Source organism: Canis lupus, chromosome 19, assembly GCF_003254725.2.
Source record: "Canis lupus dingo isolate Sandy chromosome 19, ASM325472v2, whole genome shotgun sequence".
NCBI lineage: Eukaryota > Metazoa > Chordata > Mammalia > Carnivora > Canidae > Canis > Canis lupus.
Window position 1 is genome coordinate 19,151,441 of NC_064261.1, and position 22,570 is coordinate 19,174,010.

At 35.6% G+C, this 22,570-nt stretch overlaps 1 protein-coding gene and 1 long non-coding RNA gene across 3 annotated transcripts in view; one reads left to right on the top strand and one right to left on the bottom strand.

Moving 5' to 3' along the window:
- Positions 1–659: 659 nt before the first annotated feature.
- Positions 660–1,946, bottom strand: LOC125753028 (uncharacterized). Its single transcript, XR_007403841.1, has 2 exons — positions 1,820–1,946; positions 660–1,064 (listed from the first exon to the last, which is right to left on the bottom strand). It is a non-coding gene; the product is annotated as an uncharacterized LOC125753028 (long non-coding RNA).
- A 30-nt stretch (positions 1,947–1,976) lies between these two features.
- TNIP3 (TNFAIP3 interacting protein 3) overlaps positions 1,977–22,570 on the top strand; it is a 103,079-nt gene continuing 82,485 nt past the window's right edge. The window contains exons 1-2 of one of the 2 annotated variants that reach the window (XM_025420493.2): positions 1,977–2,102; positions 16,990–17,075. In XM_025420493.2, coding sequence (XP_025276278.1) covers positions 2,001–2,102; positions 16,990–17,075 — 188 coding nt within the window. In that variant the 5' untranslated portion in view covers positions 1,977–2,000. Of the gene's footprint in view, positions 2,103–4,737; positions 4,813–16,989; positions 17,076–22,570 lie in introns of those variants that run through there. The other variant, XM_049097284.1, reaches the window with a different exon arrangement.

A 22,570-nucleotide genomic window follows, 5' to 3' on the forward strand; every position in this document is an offset into this window, starting at 1 on the left:
ATAGAAGCCTTTAGGGGTGAAATGAATCTAATTTGTAATAATGCTGTTAGAATGAATGCCACTGGAGAATAATGAATTGGTTTAGTTTAAACTTTTATGAACAGATCTCAGCATTTTTTTCCTTAGTGTATAAAATGATTTCCAATACAAGCTTTAAAATGATTTTGTGTTTCAGTGCTGGAGGTAAAGTTTTACATTTGTTATATAATCTTCTTAGTCCTTTGGGATAAAACAATGAGGACCCCTCCCAAACTTCAGCATGGTAAATGACTTTTCTTTAAAATAATCATAAAGCTAATCATTTTAGTAACTGTTTTTACAGTTTCAAAGTTCCTGTCTATTCCCGAGTGCACAAACCCCACAATGCTGTAGATGTGGAGTTAAGATCTGAAGATCACATGAAGGCACTTGACTGTAAAGAAGGGTCACAGAAGGTGGAAATCACAGCTTAAGATCAAAAGTTATTTCCCCATTTTAGATTTTCATCTAAAAACAAGAAACTGCTAGAAGAAAAATATCCCTTCAAATAGGATGTGTAGGGCTTCCAATACCCAAACTAAATTTTTACACAGATGGGGATGTGTAAATTATTTAATGCTGATCTTATAGAATTTGATCCAGAATGCCTGACTTCTAAGTTAATGCTCTTTGGGTGGTAATTCCTGTAAGATAGAAATGATCAAAAGCAAATTTAATGTTGAAAACAGGTATGGTTCCTGAATTTGGCTGAGAAAATACATTTATGTATATTGAAAACAGGATGGGATGCAGTTGTGGTGAGGGTAAAAGTCAAAGGGGTTGAGTGTCAGAGTTCTCCTGGGACGTCTCAACTTGTCAACACCTAAGGTTGTCTTTTAAAGATCACCACATCTTTGGGCCTGGCGTACAGTGATAACTGGACTTCGGTCCCAAACAGCTGCATTTCTGATTTATCTACATCCGTGATTCTCATCCATTCTTTCATCCTCTTTAGAAAGGAGATTTATGCCCCTTGTCCATCCTAATTGTTTGCCTGATATATCTTCTTTTTGGCAGAATTTTTCAGAGAAAAGTTGGTTCCAGCCCTTCGGAAAAAGCAGAAATGTGATAATTTAGTGGTTTAAATCATATGTTGTTTAGCCCCTGGTTATCCATAACTGGAATTTTTAAAAAGCATTCACACACACAGTAAGGAGGGAAAACTCAGCAAAAGTGTATAGAATTACTAAATTCCCTAAAACTATAGTTCTATTGGGAAAAAAAAGAACAGAGAAAAAATCAAATTTAACCATTATATCATAAGTATAACAGTTTCCAAAGTTTTATGAATGAGTATTCAGTTTGCAAAATGATGACAAATTATCTGTTCTTTATGTCAGTTTTTATCCAGATGAGGTTTCATCAAATGGCAAAGTCAGCTATGCTCCTGATTGTTATGACAATTTGAATCCAAGAGGAAAAAAAACACATTTTTTTATGAAGTAAAAAGACCAAATTAAAAACTAAGTTTTATTACCAATAAACTGGGATGGGAGACCGTAAGGTATAAGCCATATTACCCTTCTAGTTTGATATCCATCCAGCTGAAGCTCCTGGCACAACCATCTCTGTCCTTTAAGTAACATTACAGGTGATGTTCTTAAGTTATAATAAAAATACACTCTCTGCTTTGACTCTCTCAGGGAAACAATAAGGACCAAAGTTTGGCAAGAGGCCATGGCCTCCCCTTGAAGGACTCTGGAGAGCCATCAAATGTCCCTAATCCACAGAAAACTCTCACTGAATAGAAACAAACTAGCTTGAACAACTCCCAAAGAAACTCTACTTTAACAGGACTAACATTGCCAGGTCGGCTTTGTCATATTTCTTAGAAAACCTTATGGTGGTGAAGCCTTTTTAGTGAATTCTTCAACTGTAAGATTTACATTGTCTTCATTCAACCTCCATTCTCACCCATGGAATGGAATCTGGAATGTTGGGAAATTGAGGTGGTGGCAGAGAGGGTGAGGGGCAGGCCTGGAATGGTCTTGAAAGCAAGCACGTGGAAGCACTTTGCTGGTCTTCCAGGACACCTGGGGCTGGCCCAGAAGGCGCAGCTGAGGTCTGGGGAGCCTTGTTACCAGGTGACAAATTCTGCTCATCTTTCCAGCAGATTGGATTTGCCCTTTCCCAAGCCCAGAGCGTGGAAACCTCCTTCCCTTAGACTCTTAAATACTCTTGGTATTATTTCTGGATAAAGGAAAAAACACTGAATATGACTTTTTTTCCCCCTCAACTCAACTCTCAATAGCCTTGTCTCACTTCACTAGTTTCATTTTCCCCTTCTTTCCCCTTTTCCCTCAGACACTTGTACCCTCAAGCCATGTGAAATTAATTTTGGATCAATCACTTTAGACACTAGTCTTCAAGTTTTATTAAAATGTTTTTCAACTCATTTCCTTGTTTTTCCCTTAAGGTAAATCACTAAACAAAACACTCTGTGAACTGTAAAAATAATTTGGTCAGCAAATAGCAGCTTTTTCTTCCAGTTGATTTTAAGTGACCTAGAGGTACACCAGAAGCAATACAATGCTTTGTGGACGAGTAACACCTTTGTTTCACGGTAGAGTTCTACAGAGTCCAGCGTCCTTCTTACAGTTCCAGTGCAGGTGGAGGTAACAAGATCTGTCTTTGTGTTTTATGAACTCTTTTTTCTCCAACATTTCATGGGGTAAATGAAAATCATGTCTTATATCATTTTCCACTGACTAACATCACCATCCCCACTGTCCATTCCATAGTTTTTAATGGAAATAACCTTCCTGCATAAACTTCAGTATACTCTGAAACAAACTTCTGTGCTTTTTCTGCATTCTATAATTTATGTGGTCATCAAATGAAGAGGTGCATAGCTTCAAACAACATTGGACACACTTTGTGAACACTTGAAGGTTTTAATGACAGCATTTACATTGTGCATTTGTATAGCACTCTGTAATTGTAAAAGAATTTCAACAAAGGAAGACATTAATTAGATCTAGTTTCCAGTTCCTGTAAGAATGACTTCATCACCTTATTGACTTCATCACCTTTTGCTATTTGTTAATAAACATATTCTTGCTTTTTTGGTATCACACTAAAATGTCATATTCTTGTGAAACATTATTTTTTTCACATGGAAAGAAACTAACAGGGTAAATGTCATTTTGTGTAATTTAAAAATACTTTTTATTTTTTTAATTAAAAATTTTTTAAAGATTTTATTTATTCATTCATGAGAGACAGAGGGGGGGAGAGAGAGAGAGAGAGAGAGAGGCAGAGACACAGGCAGGAGGAGAAGCAGGCTCCATGCAGGGAGCCTGACATGGGACTCGATCCCGGGACTCCAGGATCACACCCCAGGGCCAAAGGCAAGCACTAAACTGCTGAGCCACCCGGGCTGCCTCAAAATACTTTTTAAAGATAATACTCAAAAGACTTTAGGAGACCTTATAACAATGATATTTTTGTATCAAATGTTTAATAACTCAGATTAAGTACAGATTGTTGACTTCCTAGTTTTGTTTAGATTTTTTTTTTTTTTTAGGTCGAGTATATGTACAAGCTACATGGCATTATGGACTATTTTTTCTTTTGAAAATTTATTTCAAAGTAGGCATAAAGAAAGGCATAAAGAAAAATATGATGAACATTCATGATTTACCACCTAAGACTGATACTTATAGCATTTTGTCATAAGAAAGATAATGCTGAAGGTCCCATTGTGATTCATCGACTTTGAAAAGTGTGTTTGTAGAATTGGAATTACAGAAGTGGGATCCTCATTAACTCACATTGTCAAGTCTGTTTTCCTGAAGCTTGATGCCTTGTGATGAGAGCTGGAGTCAGTCAAACAGGCAAATTGATATACCCATGTTCTCTCCAGCATATTGCCAATATGCTCTTTGCTGTTTACTTAAGCTCATCATGATTACCTGAAGAATGAATACTTCAACATAAAAAAATGGTGCAAATAACCACTAGTGATTACTATTGGGTACTTCATCTGCCATGATCTAATTCCTGAACTGGCACAAATTTTTTCATCATTTTAGAAAGGTTTGCCACTGCTAATAATTATATAGACTATTTTCTTGTATGGTGAGAAAAATATACATAATTCCTATTCTGTTGTGCCAGTGAAACAATATAGAGACTATAAATACAATTTCCCCTCTACATAAAAAAAAAAAAAATTCAGCAACTTTTTTTTTTTTTTTTTTTTAAGGTAGTGGGCATATTTCTAAATTACTTTGAAGGATGAGTATTTAAATGTTAACCTGGGTGCTAGCTCTCTCAGGGAAAGAAATAGGAAGATGAAACAGAGGAACATTCCTAGAAATGAGTGTGTGACCTATGTGGTCCTTACAGTAAATTATACTAATTCTACTTTTATGTTTGTGTGTTGTGATCCTATTAAGCTGATAGAACTTTTCCATTAAGTGGGCAGGTTGATTTCCTGTAGTACTCCTGATTGCTTGATGAGGTGTGTTGTTTTCTTGTGTTTCCATTACAACATTGAGACTAAGAGGGAATCCTCTGTGGTATTTTCACATAGGTTATGAATCTTTTATCTGGTGGTTGTATTTGTATCGGAGAGATGAATATTAATAGCCTCTTGGCAGCAGAGTGACTTTCTTAAAAAAAGGGGTTTCCCTGTGTATGGGTGGATTAACCTTTCAAAATATATGTTTCTACTTAAACCACTTAGTTACTGTTTGATTCAAAGAGTCATAAAGACAACCTCTCCACATCTCTGTTAGACCTTGTAGTATGCTTACCTAGATCTGAGAGGGACTTTCAGTGTAGAACATGGTGAGTAACATGCCGGGTGCCTTTACTTTCATTTTGCTTGCTTACCAGAGTTCGCTGTACCTTAATTTCTTTTTTAAATACCTAAAGTTTTCATATTAAAATGGCATGTGCGATTGATTATAAGTTTGATAATAGCAATTAGCATATGGTTTCGTGTATTCCAGGTGGGAAGATAGAACTTATGAAATGTAATAATGTGTGATGTTCTCCTTTAGCATTTTTATAGCTTTTACCAGATAGCTTCTTTGTCCACATCATATAAACAAGCTTTTGAAATGACGCCTTTAACTATATGAATGTTATCCTATTTACTTTATTATTTCTAGAAATTCTGTCAATAGTAACTAAATTGAAGTACTTGTATGAATAATTTAACTATCCTTTCCATCTCTTACGGGGGTGAACAATCTTGACTGAGGAATAATCAGTGCAGAGAGTCATCATATCCTTCATGGTGCCATGTAATCATATTGAGAGGCATCAAAGGGTCTTAAAAAGTATATTTCTAGATATAAACTCACTAGACTGTTTTAGTCAAATAGTCAAATGTTCCAAAGGAAAGACAAAACTAAACTTCTTTGGGGGTATTTTAAGTGTAAATAATCAAAGTGACATCTAAGGAAAGTTCATTGTAAAAGTCAGGGATGGACAAAGGTAGGCTAAGTGTCAGAGCATAAGGACCAGGTTTCACTAATCTAGCAACATGAAATTTCTGTCTTGGCCACAAAATTTCTTGCTGTGGAATGCTAAGGGACTTCATTCTTAGGAATCAAGGTAATGCCGTGTTGTAGAAACTCCAAAAGCCCTCTTCTAAACAGCACAGCATCCACATACCTAGCCCTGGTAGTGTAAGGCTTGAGCAGGGCCTCAACAGTATGTGTGAGAAGTAAGTACTTGTAGGACGGGTCAATGTGAATTCAGTTTTCAGATATGCTCTCCTCAGTTTTTTGAGGCAATCTTTTTGTTTGTTTGTTTGTTTTTTTGGAGGCAATTTAAAAAAAAATCAGAACTGTAAATATTTCCAAAGCCCAGAAAATAAGGGGAAACCTATCTTCTCATTTTCACCTTTCCCTTTCTACCACCCTCCCTTTATTTCTCTCTGTCTCTCTGTCTCCCTCTCCACTTGCTTCTACTCTCTCTCTCCATTAAATCTACATTTTAATCAGTATATTATTAGCTTCCAGTGTAACTTTTCCAACGAAATTTGTGTCTACTGTATCACTTCCCAATTTAAACGAGGTAAATGACACATGAATGAAGAAGAAATAATAGTTTTTGAACATGGGAAATTGAATATTAAGCTGAGCTCCTCCTGTTAAAGGAATCTGAAGCATATAGGTCTAAAGGAATAATATAGGAATAATACAGGAGAGACAGGTATCTCTATGCCTAGTGCGTCAAGATCCTTGGCCCCTGACTGATGGACTCCATGGGATTAGGACTCCTAATCCAACCAGTGAGGCCCAGTGGGGGTCAGGGCAGGGAGGAGACCAAAGATGCTTACTAAGTGATCTGTCAGCTGAATACTTCCTGCTGAGGATAAAACCTTAGGCCTCATTTTCACTGTTAACTTTTAAAAAGTGTTCTTTAATGCTCGATTTTTAGCACTTTAACTACCATTTTCTAAACTTTGTATCCTCATTCAGAATAGATAATGAGGATCCCTCACAGGAAAGCCTGTGGGTTACAGTTGTTTTCCCATCTGTTAGAGCTGGGACAGTTTGGACCTTTCAAATATCATTTTCATGTAGGATGAAGGACTTAGACTAAAAGAAACGTACTTTACGCACATACGTCCTCAAGTCTCTAAGAAAGAGGCAAAACTTTAAAATGTCCTTCTACTGAAATTGCGCAGAGCATGAGTAAAAAATTACTTTTATTTGAAAACACTGCCAAGATTAAATATCCCTACGGTTTTAAAATTAAGACAACCTATGGGTGAAAATTATTCTAGTGGCCATGAAACACAGTTTCAACAAATGGATCCTTTGATTGATCTAGGAAGGCAAAAAAACCCTGGATGACAGAGAAGTAGTCACAGTGGGCAGTGAGTACACAGTTAATAGATTATTATGATAAGTAATCAAAGTTGATTATTCTATGCTTTTGTATAAATTCTGCAAGAAGAAATCTACTAAGCAGCATTATTCATGAAATATGTTTGGAGGTAAATTATCCCTTTAATAGTTTTAAATTAAATCTTAAATCACAAATATGGTGTAATGTTTCCTTTTGATGCGAGTAAGTATTGACAAATAGAATAGGTTATGTTCTGGTGACTAACAAAGTATACACTTACAGTTTATATCAGTATATTTTTCAATAGATTGCCATATTCACTTTTTATCCTTCAACTTTAGAGAATACATCATCAATTTTCACAAACTCTTCCCTAGAATAAGGTGTTCAAAAGTCTTCTGGGAAGATAACTTACATTTTTTGAATTACAAAAGGCAAAACAGCTGGGGATACTAAATTAAGCCGAAAAAAGTGTTCAGCCTAAACAAAAGGAAAATGTACTTCCCTTTTGAATTTTTCTTGTAGAGAGGAACATAAAACATTAGAGCAGCCTGAAAACTATCAAATTTGAGTAATAAATGCAAAAAAATGGGTAAGAAGATTTTCAACTTTAAGGTGTTCGATATAGACAGATTTCATCCTACCTAAATATGTGTCAAAAAATAAGATGACTTTCTAATTAGAGGTTGTTCTGTTGCTCATCTAAAAATGAGAAATAAATATCAAAAAATATAACCAAAAACATTAAGATCAGACTAAGATTAGTCTGAGAGGATCTTGAATTTTAAGGCAAAAATCAAAGCACAGATTCTGTTAGCTGAACCCCTAGGGGTCAAGTGTCATCTCAACTTTTCATTACCAACAGAAAGCATTTATTAAAATCCCAAGGCTGAGTTCAATTATTATTAATTAATTTTTATTATAACTAAAGCCTTTCACTTATTTTTGTTTGAGTCATCTTGAGATAGCATAGTTCTTTACATATGTTTGTTAATCTGGAGATAATCGCCTGTTAAAATTCCAAGGTAATTTCTTTGTGGTCAAGAGTATTTAGATTTATTGCAACTGCTTAATTTTTTTTATATTTTATTTTTTTAAACTGAAACATAATTAACAGTGTTATGCTAGATTCAGGTGTACAATATAATGATTCAACATTTCTATACATTAATCAGGGCTCATCACTCTAAGTGTACTCTTAATCCCTTTTATCTTTCAATTGCTTACTTTTAATAATAACAAACAATAATAATATTTTGACAGTATAATCTCTGATATGGCTTCCATTGTTAAAAATTTTAGTGTAGGTCAGAATACAGTCACCTGAAGCATATTTTCTTAAAAACGAAAACACATTCTTAAACTCACATTTTCATGATTATCAGAACAATCAATATTCACAAATAATAACATATATAATAACATTTAGGTTCCATAAAAAATCACTTTCTCTATAGGCTTTCAGTGAGTATTAGATATTAATCAAGATTTAAATTTCACCATATTTATTTAGAACATACTGATAGTCAATCTGATTGTTACTATAGTACTAAATAGGCAATTCTAAAAGTATGGAATAGGCAACTCTAGGCAAGTGTCCTTGAAGTGCAGGTAAATTGTAAAGGGTTTCATATCCAATCTCTTGTTTAATCCATATGTTCTTCCCTTTGAAAACGGGAAGCATTATCCTACTTCACAGATGAGGATATTGAGGGCTCAGAGAATTTAAATAATTTGCCAGAAGTCACAAAGCTAGTTGAGTGTAAGAGACAGAGTTGAACCCACATCTCTCGACTCTTAATCCAATCTCTTTATAATACACATGTTAAGAAAGGTGAAGTCATCATTTAGGGAACCTCAGTGAGGTTCTTCAGTAGAAATCCACACTCTAAGAATAGTTCCCCAAACTAAGCTGGATAAATACCCAGAGTAAGCACATGCTTGTCTTGCTGCAAAATGAGGGACTATTATATGGACAACAAAATCCTCTTTATAGGCTAAGAATTGGCTTTTGGTTGTATTTGGTGAATTTATGAGATATATGCATCATGTGTGATATTGCAATATATATAATCCTAGGATGACCAATTCCATAGTACCAACATACTGGAAGGGATCTTAGCCATTATAATGTCCAATCCTGGCTCATTTCAGAAATCGTGTTAAACACTTCATCCAGAAACAAACATGTTTAGTGACAGCCCTCAGTCAGAATCTTGGTCTCCTGACTCCTGGTTCAGGAACTTCCCCAGTTTCAGTCTTCAGATGTCAGCTTTCCATATAGTAGTGGTGCAGGTGGCCTGATATGATTGAACAATAGAGATTCTGTGATGGCAAAGAATTTTAGTTTATTGCTATAAAACAAGACTTCTTAGAAGGAAATAGATGATAAAAGTCCCCTCATTTGACACCTTTCTCAGAAATATGAAATGGAAAAAAAAAAAAAAAAACAACGGCAGTTCTTTTGGGTATTTCTTTCTTTTGGTTTAGCCAAACGATGTATAGCCAAAATCTTTCTAATTCTTAATTTCCCTCAAGCCATTACTGTAAATGAGAGTGGTGTGTAATTTTCGTCTCCTCCAATTTCTTCCACACTGCAATCAAAGGGTCTTAAGTATCTGTGAGATACAGGAATCTTACCTGCTAGAGAATATAAATGAATGAAAACCTAGAACATATGCTTAATTTGTATGACATTATCATATTCTTAAAACCCTTGAACATTTGCCTAATTTTGACTAGAAATTATCTGAAGTATTTTAATTGAGTCTTAGCTTTGTGCTTGTAAATTTAGGTTGTTTTATAATCACCTGAAGTATTTTACAGTTCCCGTTTTTAGGCTAAGTGGATTTCTTTTCTTTTAAAAAATTTTTGAAGGTACAATAACTTTGATAAGGATCTGTGAGGCTAAAGCTTCTTGAACATAGAAACTGGTATAAAGAGTAATTAGGCAGAGCTGCTGTATTATTAGGAAACCATATTCAAGGTTTTCTGTTAAAAATGTTGCAGTTCTTGGGGTGCCCAGGTGGCTCAGTTCTGTTGAGTGTCTGACTCTTGGTTTTGGCTCAGGTCATGATCTCAGGGTCCTGAGATCAAGCCCCATGTCAGGCTGTGCACTGAACATAGAGCCTGCTTAAGATTCTCTCTCCCTATTCCTCTGATCCTACCCCTGCTCTCTCTTTCTCTCTCTCTCTCTCTCAAAAATAAATAAGTCTTAAAAAAATGTTACAGTTCCACGTACAACTAATTGCTGGCATAATTAATATTCTTCAGTTAATTCACTGAATGTTCGTGGAACATTTAGCATATTACAGGCACTGTACTTGGTGCTAGAGATTCAGTATTGAATGAAACAGGTGTAAAATCACAGAATTTGCAGTCTAGTGGAGAAGAATGGTCTTAAGCATATAATCATTCACGCACCAAAATAGGGAAATTACAATTATGATAAATACTACAAAAGGAAGGTGCATATAGTTCTAAGAATATATATTAAAGGAATTTGTATAAAATGGTAAGTCAGGAAAGATTTAGTTTAAGAGGAAGAACAATCTAAAAAGGAACAACTGCTTCAAAGATTATAGCAGAAGGGCACATGGCTCCTTCAAGAAACTAACAAAATTACCTTATGGGTGATAGAGAAGAGGCTGGAAGTTGCTCCTGGATCAATGAGGAGGAGGGAGCATTTTTGGTTATCATGATGATTGGGGGCCTGTGGTGTTAAACATCTTATAATGCTAGAAGTGTTCCCACATGACAAAGAACAATCGCTTCCTATATCCAGTAAGTAATCCATTTAAGACACACAGAGCCCTTCAGCTATGACAAGAACTTTGGTCACTGTAATGGAAAACCATGAAGGTGTTTTTTTGTGGGGGTGGAGAGAGGAGAGATGACAAGGTTTTGAGAAGAAGAAGAAGAAGAAGAAGAAGAAGAAGAAGAAGAAGAAGAAGAAGAAGAAGAAGAAGAAGAAGAAAAACAAAAAAACCCTATGCCTACAATGTGGAGGGCAAATTGAAGGGAGCCAAGGGAAAGAGGCACATGTTAGGATGCTGCTCCAGTGGTCCAGGTAAGAAGGAACAGTATTTATTGCTAGTGTTTTGCAAGCATTGGAAAAAACCTATAAAATGGTTGAAGTTATTTCTTACTGGCCAATATAGTAGACCATTAAGCATAAAGAACACTTCTTTGGCCCTTTAGCTCCCCAATTCATTCTCAAGTTTTGTGTGAGCCACCTAATTCTACTTTAAGGAGAGCCAACCATGGAGACAATAGCATCCATGTTAGACTTCTGCCTTAAGCATTAATCCAATAGTGATTCTGGTCACCATCCCATGCTGACAGTAAATATTTGGCAGTGATAGTCATAGAATTTTAGAATTCAAGGAATATTAGATATAATCTAATTGGGCCTTGATTCTGCAGAAGAGGACTGAAACCTAGAGAAAATAATTACTATGCTTAAGATTTCACATCTAGTTAATTTAGGAACTGGGCCCAGAAAAAAAGTTTCTAATCTGGTGCTTTTTTTATATATATTTCTTTCTTATGAATAATAACAAGAAACTCAAAACTGTTGATGTATCTGCATATTGACATCAAAGAAGCTCAGACTTTGGAAGTTACAAAAAGTTATGAAAAATATACTCTATAATTGCTGGAAGTAAATAGAAATATTTAGAGAGGATTGTGTTTTGTTTGTTCACTTTACTTTTTTTTTTTAATGAATTTTAAAGCCTTTAGGCAGGACATGCATTAACTTGTTCTTCAGAGGTCCTACCATCACGTGCCACCAATTTATGTTAGCTTCCTGACCCTGCAGCGTTTTCCCATTCCTGACTGAACTATTGCTCTTTTTCTAACCTCCACTTAACCAACTCAGCATAGATTAACCATGCTGACCACTCTCTCTGTAAAACATACAGACTGGTACTCAAGGCACACTGAATGCTTGCAGCTAAGGACATTCACTTATTTCTGCCTCCAAAGTTGAGTGGTATGTTACACCAAGAATCGGCCTTTATCGTTCCCCCAAATAATTCATGACAATTTTATTTTTCTTCCAATTACACACTCTAAATAAAATTTATAAAAGCTGATCATGCATGAGAACAAAAAAAGATAAAAGAATTGCTTTTTCTAAGCAAGTTTATTTGAGTTCCTTTGAAACATCCAATAAAGGTGAGTTGCCAAACTTAAATTGGATGTGGGTGAGGCAAATATGAAAGATTGGACGAACAGTATAGAGATCGAAAAGCATTGTTTTCAGATAGTTTCCTAAATGGCTTAAAATTCCAATTCCCTTGTAAAGAAACTAAACCTAGAATTCACAGAGGATTCATTGTGGGCCAGAAAGCCCATGGAGAGTACCATCAGTAGACTCCTACTTGGAAAAGAGAGCTTGCCACTTGATGTGCACCTGGGTATTTTAAGTTAAAATAAAGTATTAATATACTATTCTTCGTGAGTCCCAGCTTTAACCAGTTTCCTGATCAACTACTATCTATAGGTTTCTTATGTGAATGATAAGAAAGCTTTTCTTTTAATGTATTAGACACCAAAATATCATTTCTTTAAAAAAATCAATAAAATCTCCTTAAATGTAAGCATAAGTATGGAAGCATATTGTCTTATACAATATTTATTTTTAAATAAATATTTAAAACATTTATCTTATACCCATATCTATGTTATAAGAATAATAATTTTCATAATGGTTTAGTGCTTACCTAGAACATTCCATCTAAAATGTTTTGAATCTGGTTCACACTTGATTTTGAATTTAGTATAAGTGGATACTGGGATTAAACAGAGGTCTGGTTTATTTTTTTGTTTTTTGTTTGTTTGTTTGTTTTTAACAGAGTTTCTAGGTAAGAATTATAAGTTCTAAATTAGGGACACCTGGGTGACTCAGCGGTTGAGCATCTGCCTTTGGCTCAGGGCATGATCCCACGGTTCCAGAATCGAGTCCCGCATGGGGCTCTCTGCATAGAGCCTGCTTCTCCCTCTGCCTCTCTCTCTCTGTCTCTCATGAATAAATGAATAAAATCTTAAAAAAAAAATAAGTTCCAAATTATATGTCCCAGAGAAAAGAGCCCCTTATATAGATAAAAATTCCTTGTCAGCTTGAAGTTCTTTCTCTTTTGAGTAGAGTTTTCGTGCCTTTGATTACACATATATTTTGGTACCTCCCAATGCTATAGCATAAGTTTGATCAACACAAAAACTTAGACAACGGTAGAAGAATTCTTCGGTAATTTTTAACATGAAGTTTTCAAGGTCTGTAAAATCTATTTTTGCAGAGTTGACTACGGCTGGTAATACTCGTCTTCGTCCTTGAATCTGACTTTAGAAATCCAAGTGTATTAAAAGCTGTCACTACAAATGGCCAAAAGCTCATAAAACTTGGTTTACTTCCAAAAGTTAATTTACCCTCTAAATTTGGGTTATTTTGGAACTGTGGATTGTGTAAACTTCTGCTTAAACAATCAAACAGTTTATGATCTTCATTGATTTACTGAAATCCATCCAAGAATCCAGGACATCTTTCGGTTAAGTTAAACAGAAAGCAACAGCTGTTTCTTGGGCAGAAAAACAACAACAACAACAACAAACAAGCTCTTTAAAAAGAGGGAAAAAAGAGGAGGAAAGGAAGTTTTTAGAAAGGAAGAGGAAGAAGAAAGTAGCCAAAAGATGGAAACAAAGAAATATATTTGCTTTTAGCTTAGAGGATGCTGTCAGCCAGTCAGGTACTCTAACTTCTACAGTCTTTAATTGCAAATCTTTCTGTTATGATTTAAATCCTAAATCTTAAGGTTAAGAGGGGTGAGTTACCCTATCTTTCCTTTATCTTTTTATTGTTCGGTATTCAGATACAGTTTGCTATAATGAAGAGTTGTCATGTTCTGTGTCTAAATTAATTGTCCTATTTATAATCTGTTTCAAATACTTACAATGGTTAGTAAGGTAAAAATGTTTGAATTACACATTTTATAAGATTTAATGAACCATAACCAGAGGTAATTGCAGTGTGCTGCTGGAATTGGCATTTCTAACTGCAGTGTCTGCTGGTTTGTTGTAGCGGCTTCGCTCCTGCCTGTTTTCATGTCTCTACACCACCCAATACAAATTCTAGCAATCCATTCCTTCCCTTTTAGATTGATTTTGTGCTTTTGCTCAGTGAAAAACTATTAATGAGAGGATTTCAGAATTTCTTATCTTACAGTTTCATGTCACCCTGACTTGTAATTAGTGGAAATAATGTTCAGAGACACGCAAATATTTGCTAAGTCTTATGAGACTTCTGAGGTTGTTCATTTTGCCTATGATTAAAACAAATTAGGCACTGATATTAAGCAAGGCCCTGTGTCCTTGGCTTGATTTTCTTTGCTTCTACTTGAAAGAGATGTCCTTTAACTGCCCAGTGTCCTTTTCTGGTTGTCTTCTTCGTCAACGCTCCGTTGGAAAAATATCTCTATCAGTGGAAATGGATAAGCTATTGGAAGTTATAATATGCCTGGCTATTGGCTTTTCTGATTATCACTATTTAATATTTTGACTTCTATGTAGAATAATAATAAGTGCAAAATCTCAGCATGTGAAAAGGCTGTTTAGAAAGGAAATACAACATTCAGTAAGCTAATGCCTTTGAGATAATACCAGCTTGTATGTTTTCACTACCTCAGAGGTTTTCTCTCTGAAACTTCAACTATAAAATTCTAAATCTGGAGATTTCCCTCTCCAGATGCTGTTTTGTTTACCACCATAGTTAGTTCAATTAATACAATGTCCTTACCTAAGAAATATACTTTTATGAGTTTTGGGGATGGGGGCATCTGGGTGGCTCAGTTAGTTAAGTGTCCAGATACTGATTTCAGCTCAGGTCATGATCTCAGGATCCTAAAATTGAGCCCTGAGTCAGGCTCTATGATGAGTGAGGAGCCTGCTTGCAATTCTCTCTCTCCCTCTCCCTTTGCTTCTCCTCCTGTTCACATGTGTTCTCTCTAAAAAAAAAAAAAAAAAGGAAGAAAGAAAAAATAGATGATACTTTAATGAGTTTTCACACATCGTGTAAAATTTTTGTATGTTACTCTTACAATATTTTAGCATTAAAATGAGATCTCCCCTTATTTCAAACTTGAAATTTTGTCTGTATAATGTTTGGATAGAAAACAACAGAGGATCCCTGGGTGGCTCAGCGGTTTGGCGCCTGCCTTCGGCCCAGGGCGCGATCCTGGAGACCCGGGATCGAGTCCGGCGTCGGGCTCCCGGCATGGAGCCTGCTTCTCCTTCTGCCTGTGTCTCTGCCTCTCTCTCTCTCTATGTCTATCATGAATAAATAAAAAAATAAAATTAAAAAAAAAGAAAAGAAAAGAAAACAATAGAAAATCATGGACTGTGAATTCAGATGGCTTGGTATCTAACCCTGGATGAACCATTAATTAGCCAAATCATTTGTCCTCTTCTGGCTTCTGGTTTTTTTCTCTTGCAAAATGATGGTGCCATAATCTTGGATTATTCTCCAAGGTCCCAAATCCTATGATTCTCTGAAACTCCAGAACTCCATGTGTCATTTCAGAACTTCTGTGAAATTAGTACTTTTTAAAAAGTAATTTTAAGAATAATGAAGGCACTTAAGGCATTTTTAAAAAACTTTTCTAGGGGAAGCCTGGGTGGCTCAGTGGTTTAGCACCACCTTCGACCCAAGGTGTAATCCTGGAGACCCCGGATAGAGTCCCACATCAGGCTCCCTGCGAAGAGCTTGTTTCTCCCTCTGCCTGTGTCTCTGCCTTTCTCTCTCTCTCTCTCTCTCTCTCTCTCTGTCTCTCATGCATAAATAAATAAAATCTTTTAAAAAATAAAAAAATAAAAAAACTTGCTACAAATTTATTTTAATTAATTAATTAAAATTTTAAAAATCTTCCAGGAATTACAGTACAGGCACTTACTGCAAGTCATTCTTTATCAGGTAGCACCTCATTTGCCTCCCCCTTCGATGCATCTGCAGGCTTGTGTAATATTTCCAGAGTGCCATATAAAGAAACTGGGCACTTTTGCAATATTGCATAGTTAAAAGATAGCCTTACTAGTTGGTGGTCCAATTCCTACAACAGTCCTGAAAGGCATTTGCTTTCATCTAGTAACTGGCTACGATGGTGGTAACAGATGACTTTTAAACAGCTGTCACAAGCTGAAAACAAAACAAAATAAAAAAGCCACCCTCCCACACTATGTACAGACAGCTTGCCAATAGCTGAAACTAATCCTAAGATCATTTTAACAAACAAACTTTTTTTTTTTGCTTATTGTTACAATTAAATAGAAACTCATAAAATTCAGACAAGCTGGCTTCATGTTTCCCACAGGCCTGAACTGCCTGAATTTTCTAATGGGATCACAGCAATTAGTGGTTTCCAGATGCATTTAAAATGTGTTAAGTGCCTGCAGAAGTTGGCTTTTAAAGCATACAGGAGTCTTCAAATGCTTCAATCTCAGGAATCTACCATAAGCCCCTGAAGTACAATGACGTCTATGTCATGTTGGACCAAAGTTGGGTGCTTCAGTTGCAATTAATAGAAAAAATAAAGGGAGAAATGAAAAAAATTCTGTTTTCTTTTTACTTCCTTCTTCTCTTTTAATGGTCACAAACCAGTTCCCTTGTTATCTGAAAAATCACAGAAATAATGATCAACTTTCATTGGAGAAAAAGCTGGAATGAAAGCTGTTCTGAAAAGAAAGTTCTTGGTGTCCTTGGGTTATTAGGACTCCTGGAAAACTCATTTCCAGACTGTGGCTAATTGAACTACAAACATGTCAGTCTGACGACGTTAACAGTTTATGACTCGTATGTTGATATGTCCAGCTTTCATTTACTTGCTCCTGGACAGTTTCTTGCTGTCATGAGACTCTTCTATAACTGAAAGGTTGAGTCTTTATGTTTATACCCAGTGTTTTACCTTTGGCTGAAAGTAGGCAGAAGGCGACTTTGTGGTCTGTTTTCTCATAACTGGCAGTGCTGAAAACAAGACATGAGAATAAAAACATGACTTTTGATGAAAAATGCATTTAACAGGTGGTTTTCTCCTCCAGTCACTGACATGGTTATCTTCCCTTGAGACACATCCAAGCCTCACGTCCTTCATATTTTTTTTCTTTTAGATTCCATGTGGACGACGCATAAGCAAAAACGAGAAACACGAAGAGAAACTGGTAATGTTCACCAATCAGCCAGAGGATTCTGAAAGGTAATAATGACATTTTCATTTAGAGGATGTATGCCTCTAATAATAACGTCCTAACCAGAGGACTTCTGCTGTCCACCAAAGATGATGAGTCTGTTAAGAGTAGATGAGAACCTATCTGGATCAAACCATATAAAGTAGATAAGGAAAAGGGGGTGGATAGCAATGTGGACTATTTGAATGTATTTTCTCTTGTTGCTATCTCAGGAGCAAGAATCATGGCAAGTGATGGAGATTTTTATTTATTTTTTAAGTATTTGGTAAATTTCCCTTCACAAGTTTGGATCTTAAGATAATTTCTCTTGAATAGCAGAAATGATCTCCTAGAAAACAACTCTATTTCATTACTAAGGTGGAGTGGTAGCTACATCTTCCCTCCTGAGTTATTAAATCCTTAGCTCAGGGATAGGGTGAGAAATTTACTAAATCCTTTATCAAAGTATCCCAACTTCAGTCACTTTCTGCATTGTGTCCACCCTTTATGGCTTTTCTCAAGCCTCATTCTATTCATTGACCCACATAGGTATTTCTCTGACTTTTTGTTTGGCACCTCTTAGGTGCAAGATATTTTGCTAGCTGCTTGCAGAAGATGAATCAGATACAGACCCCATCCTCCCGCTGCTTGCTGTTCAGATGTAAAAAGCCACATACCTCAGTATAATATACGTTCAGCGTTTGCCTCATAAGTAAGGCACATATGCACTGTTCTGAGAAATCAGAAGAAGGTGAGAATCGAGTTGTGGACATAAAAAAATGCATGAAGAAAGATTTGTTTGGCCTAACTTCTGGCAAAAAGAAGATGGGAGAGAAATGAAGAAAAAAGTAAAGGAAGGAATGTTGCATGCTGAAGGCAGAATGTGCACAAAAAATGTCCTCAAAGAAAAGTTGAGGACTTGTGTAGGGGGACCAGGGAGCAGTTCATTTTGGCTCCCACATCTGGCATATAATACAAAACACATCTTTAATGAGAGACTAAATAACCAAGAACTTATTCTGCAGAGCAGTGTTTCTCTGTCTATAAAGACAAAACTTTCAAGTAAAAGTTAACAAGAAGTAGTAAGACTCAGGTTCTTAAATCAGTGTTTCTCACACTAGTGTTCTTATAACCTATAGGGTTGTAGACATATGTTCAGGGTTCTTGGTCTGTGGAAACCTATTCATGAAAAGAGGTCTGTATGTACTTTCAGTATGAGAATCATGACCGTGCACAAGGGGAGCCATTATGAATCTTGAACAGGGGATGGACAATAGGCTAATCTGGCAACAGTGTTTAAAACTGGCAAGGAGGAAGATTAGAAACTTGAACAAATAGAGAAATGTCAATTTCTCCCATTCCTTTCAACCAGTATCTATATCAAGCATTTTAGCCTTTAATTGTATAAATTTAGCATTTTATTTTGTACTACTTTTTCTTATTCTATAACTGTGTTGGGTGTATCAGTCTTGTCTCCTTGATAAGATTTAACCCACTTCAAGAGAAAGAACTTAGCCAACAACAGTATAACCCACTTTAATAGTTGGTCTACAATAAGCATTGATCTATTTCATATAGAGTTTTATAAAATGTAGGTCAAATATAGATTTATATCACAGGAGTACTCTGGGGATTAACCGATTATATTAAGAATCTCTAAGATACTATAGGTATTGTAGACATTGTAGAGGCATAGAATACAGTTTACAATGTTGAACGATTTCTAGAAAGCGATACCCCATTCTCCTTCGGTAGAGCCAAATTTTACCAGTTTAAAAGAGAAAAAAGAAAAGTGAAGCAAGGAAAGGAGAAAGGAGGAAGGAAAGAAGGCAGTCAAATCCATTGTTTCTGTGTTTTGAAGATACATACATCCTTAGCTTTTTCTTCAAGATACCCACTCTGTGAGGAGGTGGGAATTAAGCTCACCCACCCCTCAACCCCACACACACCATTTTCTTCACGTGGAAAATTATAAGGTCTTACTCTGTTGTTTCTTCCTGCAATGAACAGTAATGTTAAGATTCTCTCTGTTTACTAAATGATGAAAATTACACAGAATTTAGTAGTTAACATTTTTTTTCTACAGTAGTAAAAAATCTGTGTTTCCGAGAGAAAGAGAGAGAGAGATAGGTCTTTAACAGTAATTTGAAATGCTCAAGAGATAGTTTTCAGGTTAACCTTTTAAGGTGTATATGACTTGGGGCCCAGAAGAAGGGTGAATGGATGAAGCAGTTACTGCAGTCTGCGTCTTTGTCTCAGGGGAGGTGAGAAAGAAAGAAGGAAAAGGGGAGATGAGAGGCAACAGGGCAACAACAGAATAGTGAGTACTGAGTCATCTTTCTCTCTTGCTCTCCTGACCAGTCTCCTTTTTAATTGAACCATTTTAGATCCTGCATGGGTAAAATTTGCCATCTCTTGAAGTAGTATGTAATGATATTATGGATATTATACCAAGCTTCTTTGCAATGTAGAAGTAAAGAATAGTGGAAACAACTCTGAGCCCAGGAAAGGATTATCAAAGTAAATACAGTATTTGATGGTTTTTATATCCTTCTTTAACAACATCTCAAAGCATATTGTTTAAAAGCAGTCCCATTCAATATATAATGATCCTGGGGTCATCCTTGTTTTGAATGCAAGCTCCTCATCTTAATTCTTCTAACGTGGATGTTTTCCTGTCTTAACATTTATTTTAAGAAATATGAGTATTTTTAAGTGAATTATGTGTTCAGAAAATTATAACGTAGCAAAGAAAATACTATGATTCATTATAGCCTCAAGTAGAGGTAATCTCAGAAGGATAGAATGAATGTTAAGTTCTCATGAAGTGCCTCTTTTACCTAACATTAAACTATTCATGATACCACTTATTCATTCAACTTATTCATTCAACTTATGTATTAAACATGATTGAATACAATCTCAGTCATTCATTGCCTTCTGGGAACAATGTACTGGTTTTAGATGCATTTCAGGAGCTCCTGTGTCTTTCCCCATATTCAAAGTACTCAAATGTCTTTACGCAAAACATTGGTGTACTTTAAGAAAATAAAGCAATAGTTGCTGGGTTAAGGTTTTTTTTTTTTTTTTTTTTCTATATGAATAGTACACTCCCATCCAGATGCAGTATTTGGCAGCCAAACAGCTGCTGGCTATTAAATGTCCCTTAAAGTTCCATTTTTTGCTCATAAAGGGAAGAAAAGTGTAGGGACGTTTATGGGGTGACAGGCAGATGTTTTTGTTGGAGCAAGACTGTGTATGTGGTAAGAGAAAACTAAAGTGATCTCTTTTATGATATCATCAGCATTTTTACAATTCTTTTGGCCTCTTTGTTTTTAACTTCCTTCTTACCTGACCTTAAACTATTTTGGAAAGGTGGACTAAAAGGCCGTTTATATAGTTGCTGTCCACGTTGTAGAGAAGTTAATGGTACCATCTACTTTCTCAGACAAAAATTATTTTCTGTCCATTTAGATTGTTTCCTCAGCTAGAAGAGAAATTGATTTTGAAGTGCTGAGTATTTCTAATGACTCACAGAACATCACAGTTCATCATAATTTTTTCTTATAAGTTTTACTAATTCTTAGTCATGATTTAAGTAGTTTCAATATTAAAGTTCATGAAACAAATTTGTCAGTTTTTCATAAATTATAGATATTCAAACTAATAAACATCAAAGTCATATTGGACATCTGGACAATAGTCTAATTAAGTGTTTTCTCTTTCCGAAAGAAGAAGGTGGCATCTCAATGATGTGTTTATGTGTAATACATTAAATAAAATTAATTTTTATTAGGTGGATTAAGTCACAGAGATTTAAGACAGGGAATTTTTGGAAAACTTGTGTTCTCAGCCAGACTCTGCAAAGCAAGCACATCTGAGAAAAACCTCTTCCATGTAAACAACACCCATGGGATAAACACAGACTTCATTTTCTGAGGCCTCACTTACACAGAATACCTAAAAAGATATCTAGAGTAGATCTTTTGTTCTGTCTGTTTTTAATACTTGATGCCTGCACAAACTCTTTGATTCAATGCAACAGTCACTTGTAAAATTCCTACTATGTGCTAAGAAGTGGTGGGGAGATGTTGGTGGAAAGAATACCAAATTAAAATTCTCCAAAGCATCTGCTTATCAGTTTTCTGGGAAGGACTGGTTCTGCCTCTCAGCATGAAATTTGTGTATCTGGAGGCTGTATCTGCCAGCTTTTATCTCAATAGAAATGTCTTTGATATGAACTGTGGTGGGACAGAGCTTGCTGGGCAGGTCACAGACAACATGCAGTCAGCTGAATGAGTTATATAGAAGTCTTCTCTTTCTGTGTGTGCCAACACTTAAGAGTTGCCTTTTTTGCTGAAGGCTTAAGAATTTAAGCTAAAGGCATCTCCTCCAATGTGTTAATTAAATACACAGACCCTTCTAAGGCAGTGCAGTCAGTTTTCATGGCTCAAACTTGATAGAGTTTGAGCCAAGTAACATGATGGAAGATACTGCATTAGCAAAATTTAAGTTTTCAGGGCAATTTGGAAATAACAAATTCATGACTCTGTTCTGTTTGGGCAGGAAGTCATGAAACTATACTATGTGATGAAATAATGAAAAAAACGAAGGAACTCAAGTTTGGAAAATTCAATTTGGTTTTGGTTTAGTTCTTTCTCTTTTATATCTTAATATACATTGAAAATTTAAATTTAATACCCTCAACAAGCTGGGTTTTTTCATCTCTGGTAGGCTTTTGCTTCAAAAACTATCTATGTCTGTACAAACATAAGTTTACTTTAGAGAGTAGACAGGTTGTGTTTGGAACTTGTCTGATATAAATTTTTATTCCCCACTTTTTAGTCATTTATATCATTTGCTAATTTTTATCTTGATATAGTATTCTAGCTGTCACCATATTGAGAATATATTGTTCTGTTAGGATTGTAATTACTTACATCACACATCACCTCAATTTCCAAGGCAACTGGACTACAGATTTATTTATCCTTTTCACATCTAGAAAATATTTCTAAGCTAGGGACATCTGCTTTTCAAACATGATTACCTCCATTCTTTTAACCATGTAAGTTCCATTATTCTCTTTAAAGGATTACCAGATCAGTGTTTTCAGTTGTTGTAGAAAATACCAGCACATTAAAAAAAATTAATTTATTTGTTTTAAAGATTTATTTATTTATTTGATGGGGGAAGGGACAGAGAAGGAGGGAGAGACAGAAAGAATCCTTAACCAGGCTCCCCACTGAGCCTAGAGCCCAACACTGGGCTCATCCCAGGACTCTGAGATCATGACCTGGGCCAAATTCAAGAGCCGGCTGCTTGACCAACTGAGCTACCCAAGCGCCCAAAAATAAAATTTATTTTAAGGTTGAAACCATTTTGCTTATTTGCCTTTTAAAATATTTTTCATTTTACTCTATACCATATCAGACTTTATTTTAGAACATAAGCAAGAAAGGAAATGTAAATATTAGCACCAAAAGTTAAGTTTCACACCCTCTACTGTCATTATTAGTACTTG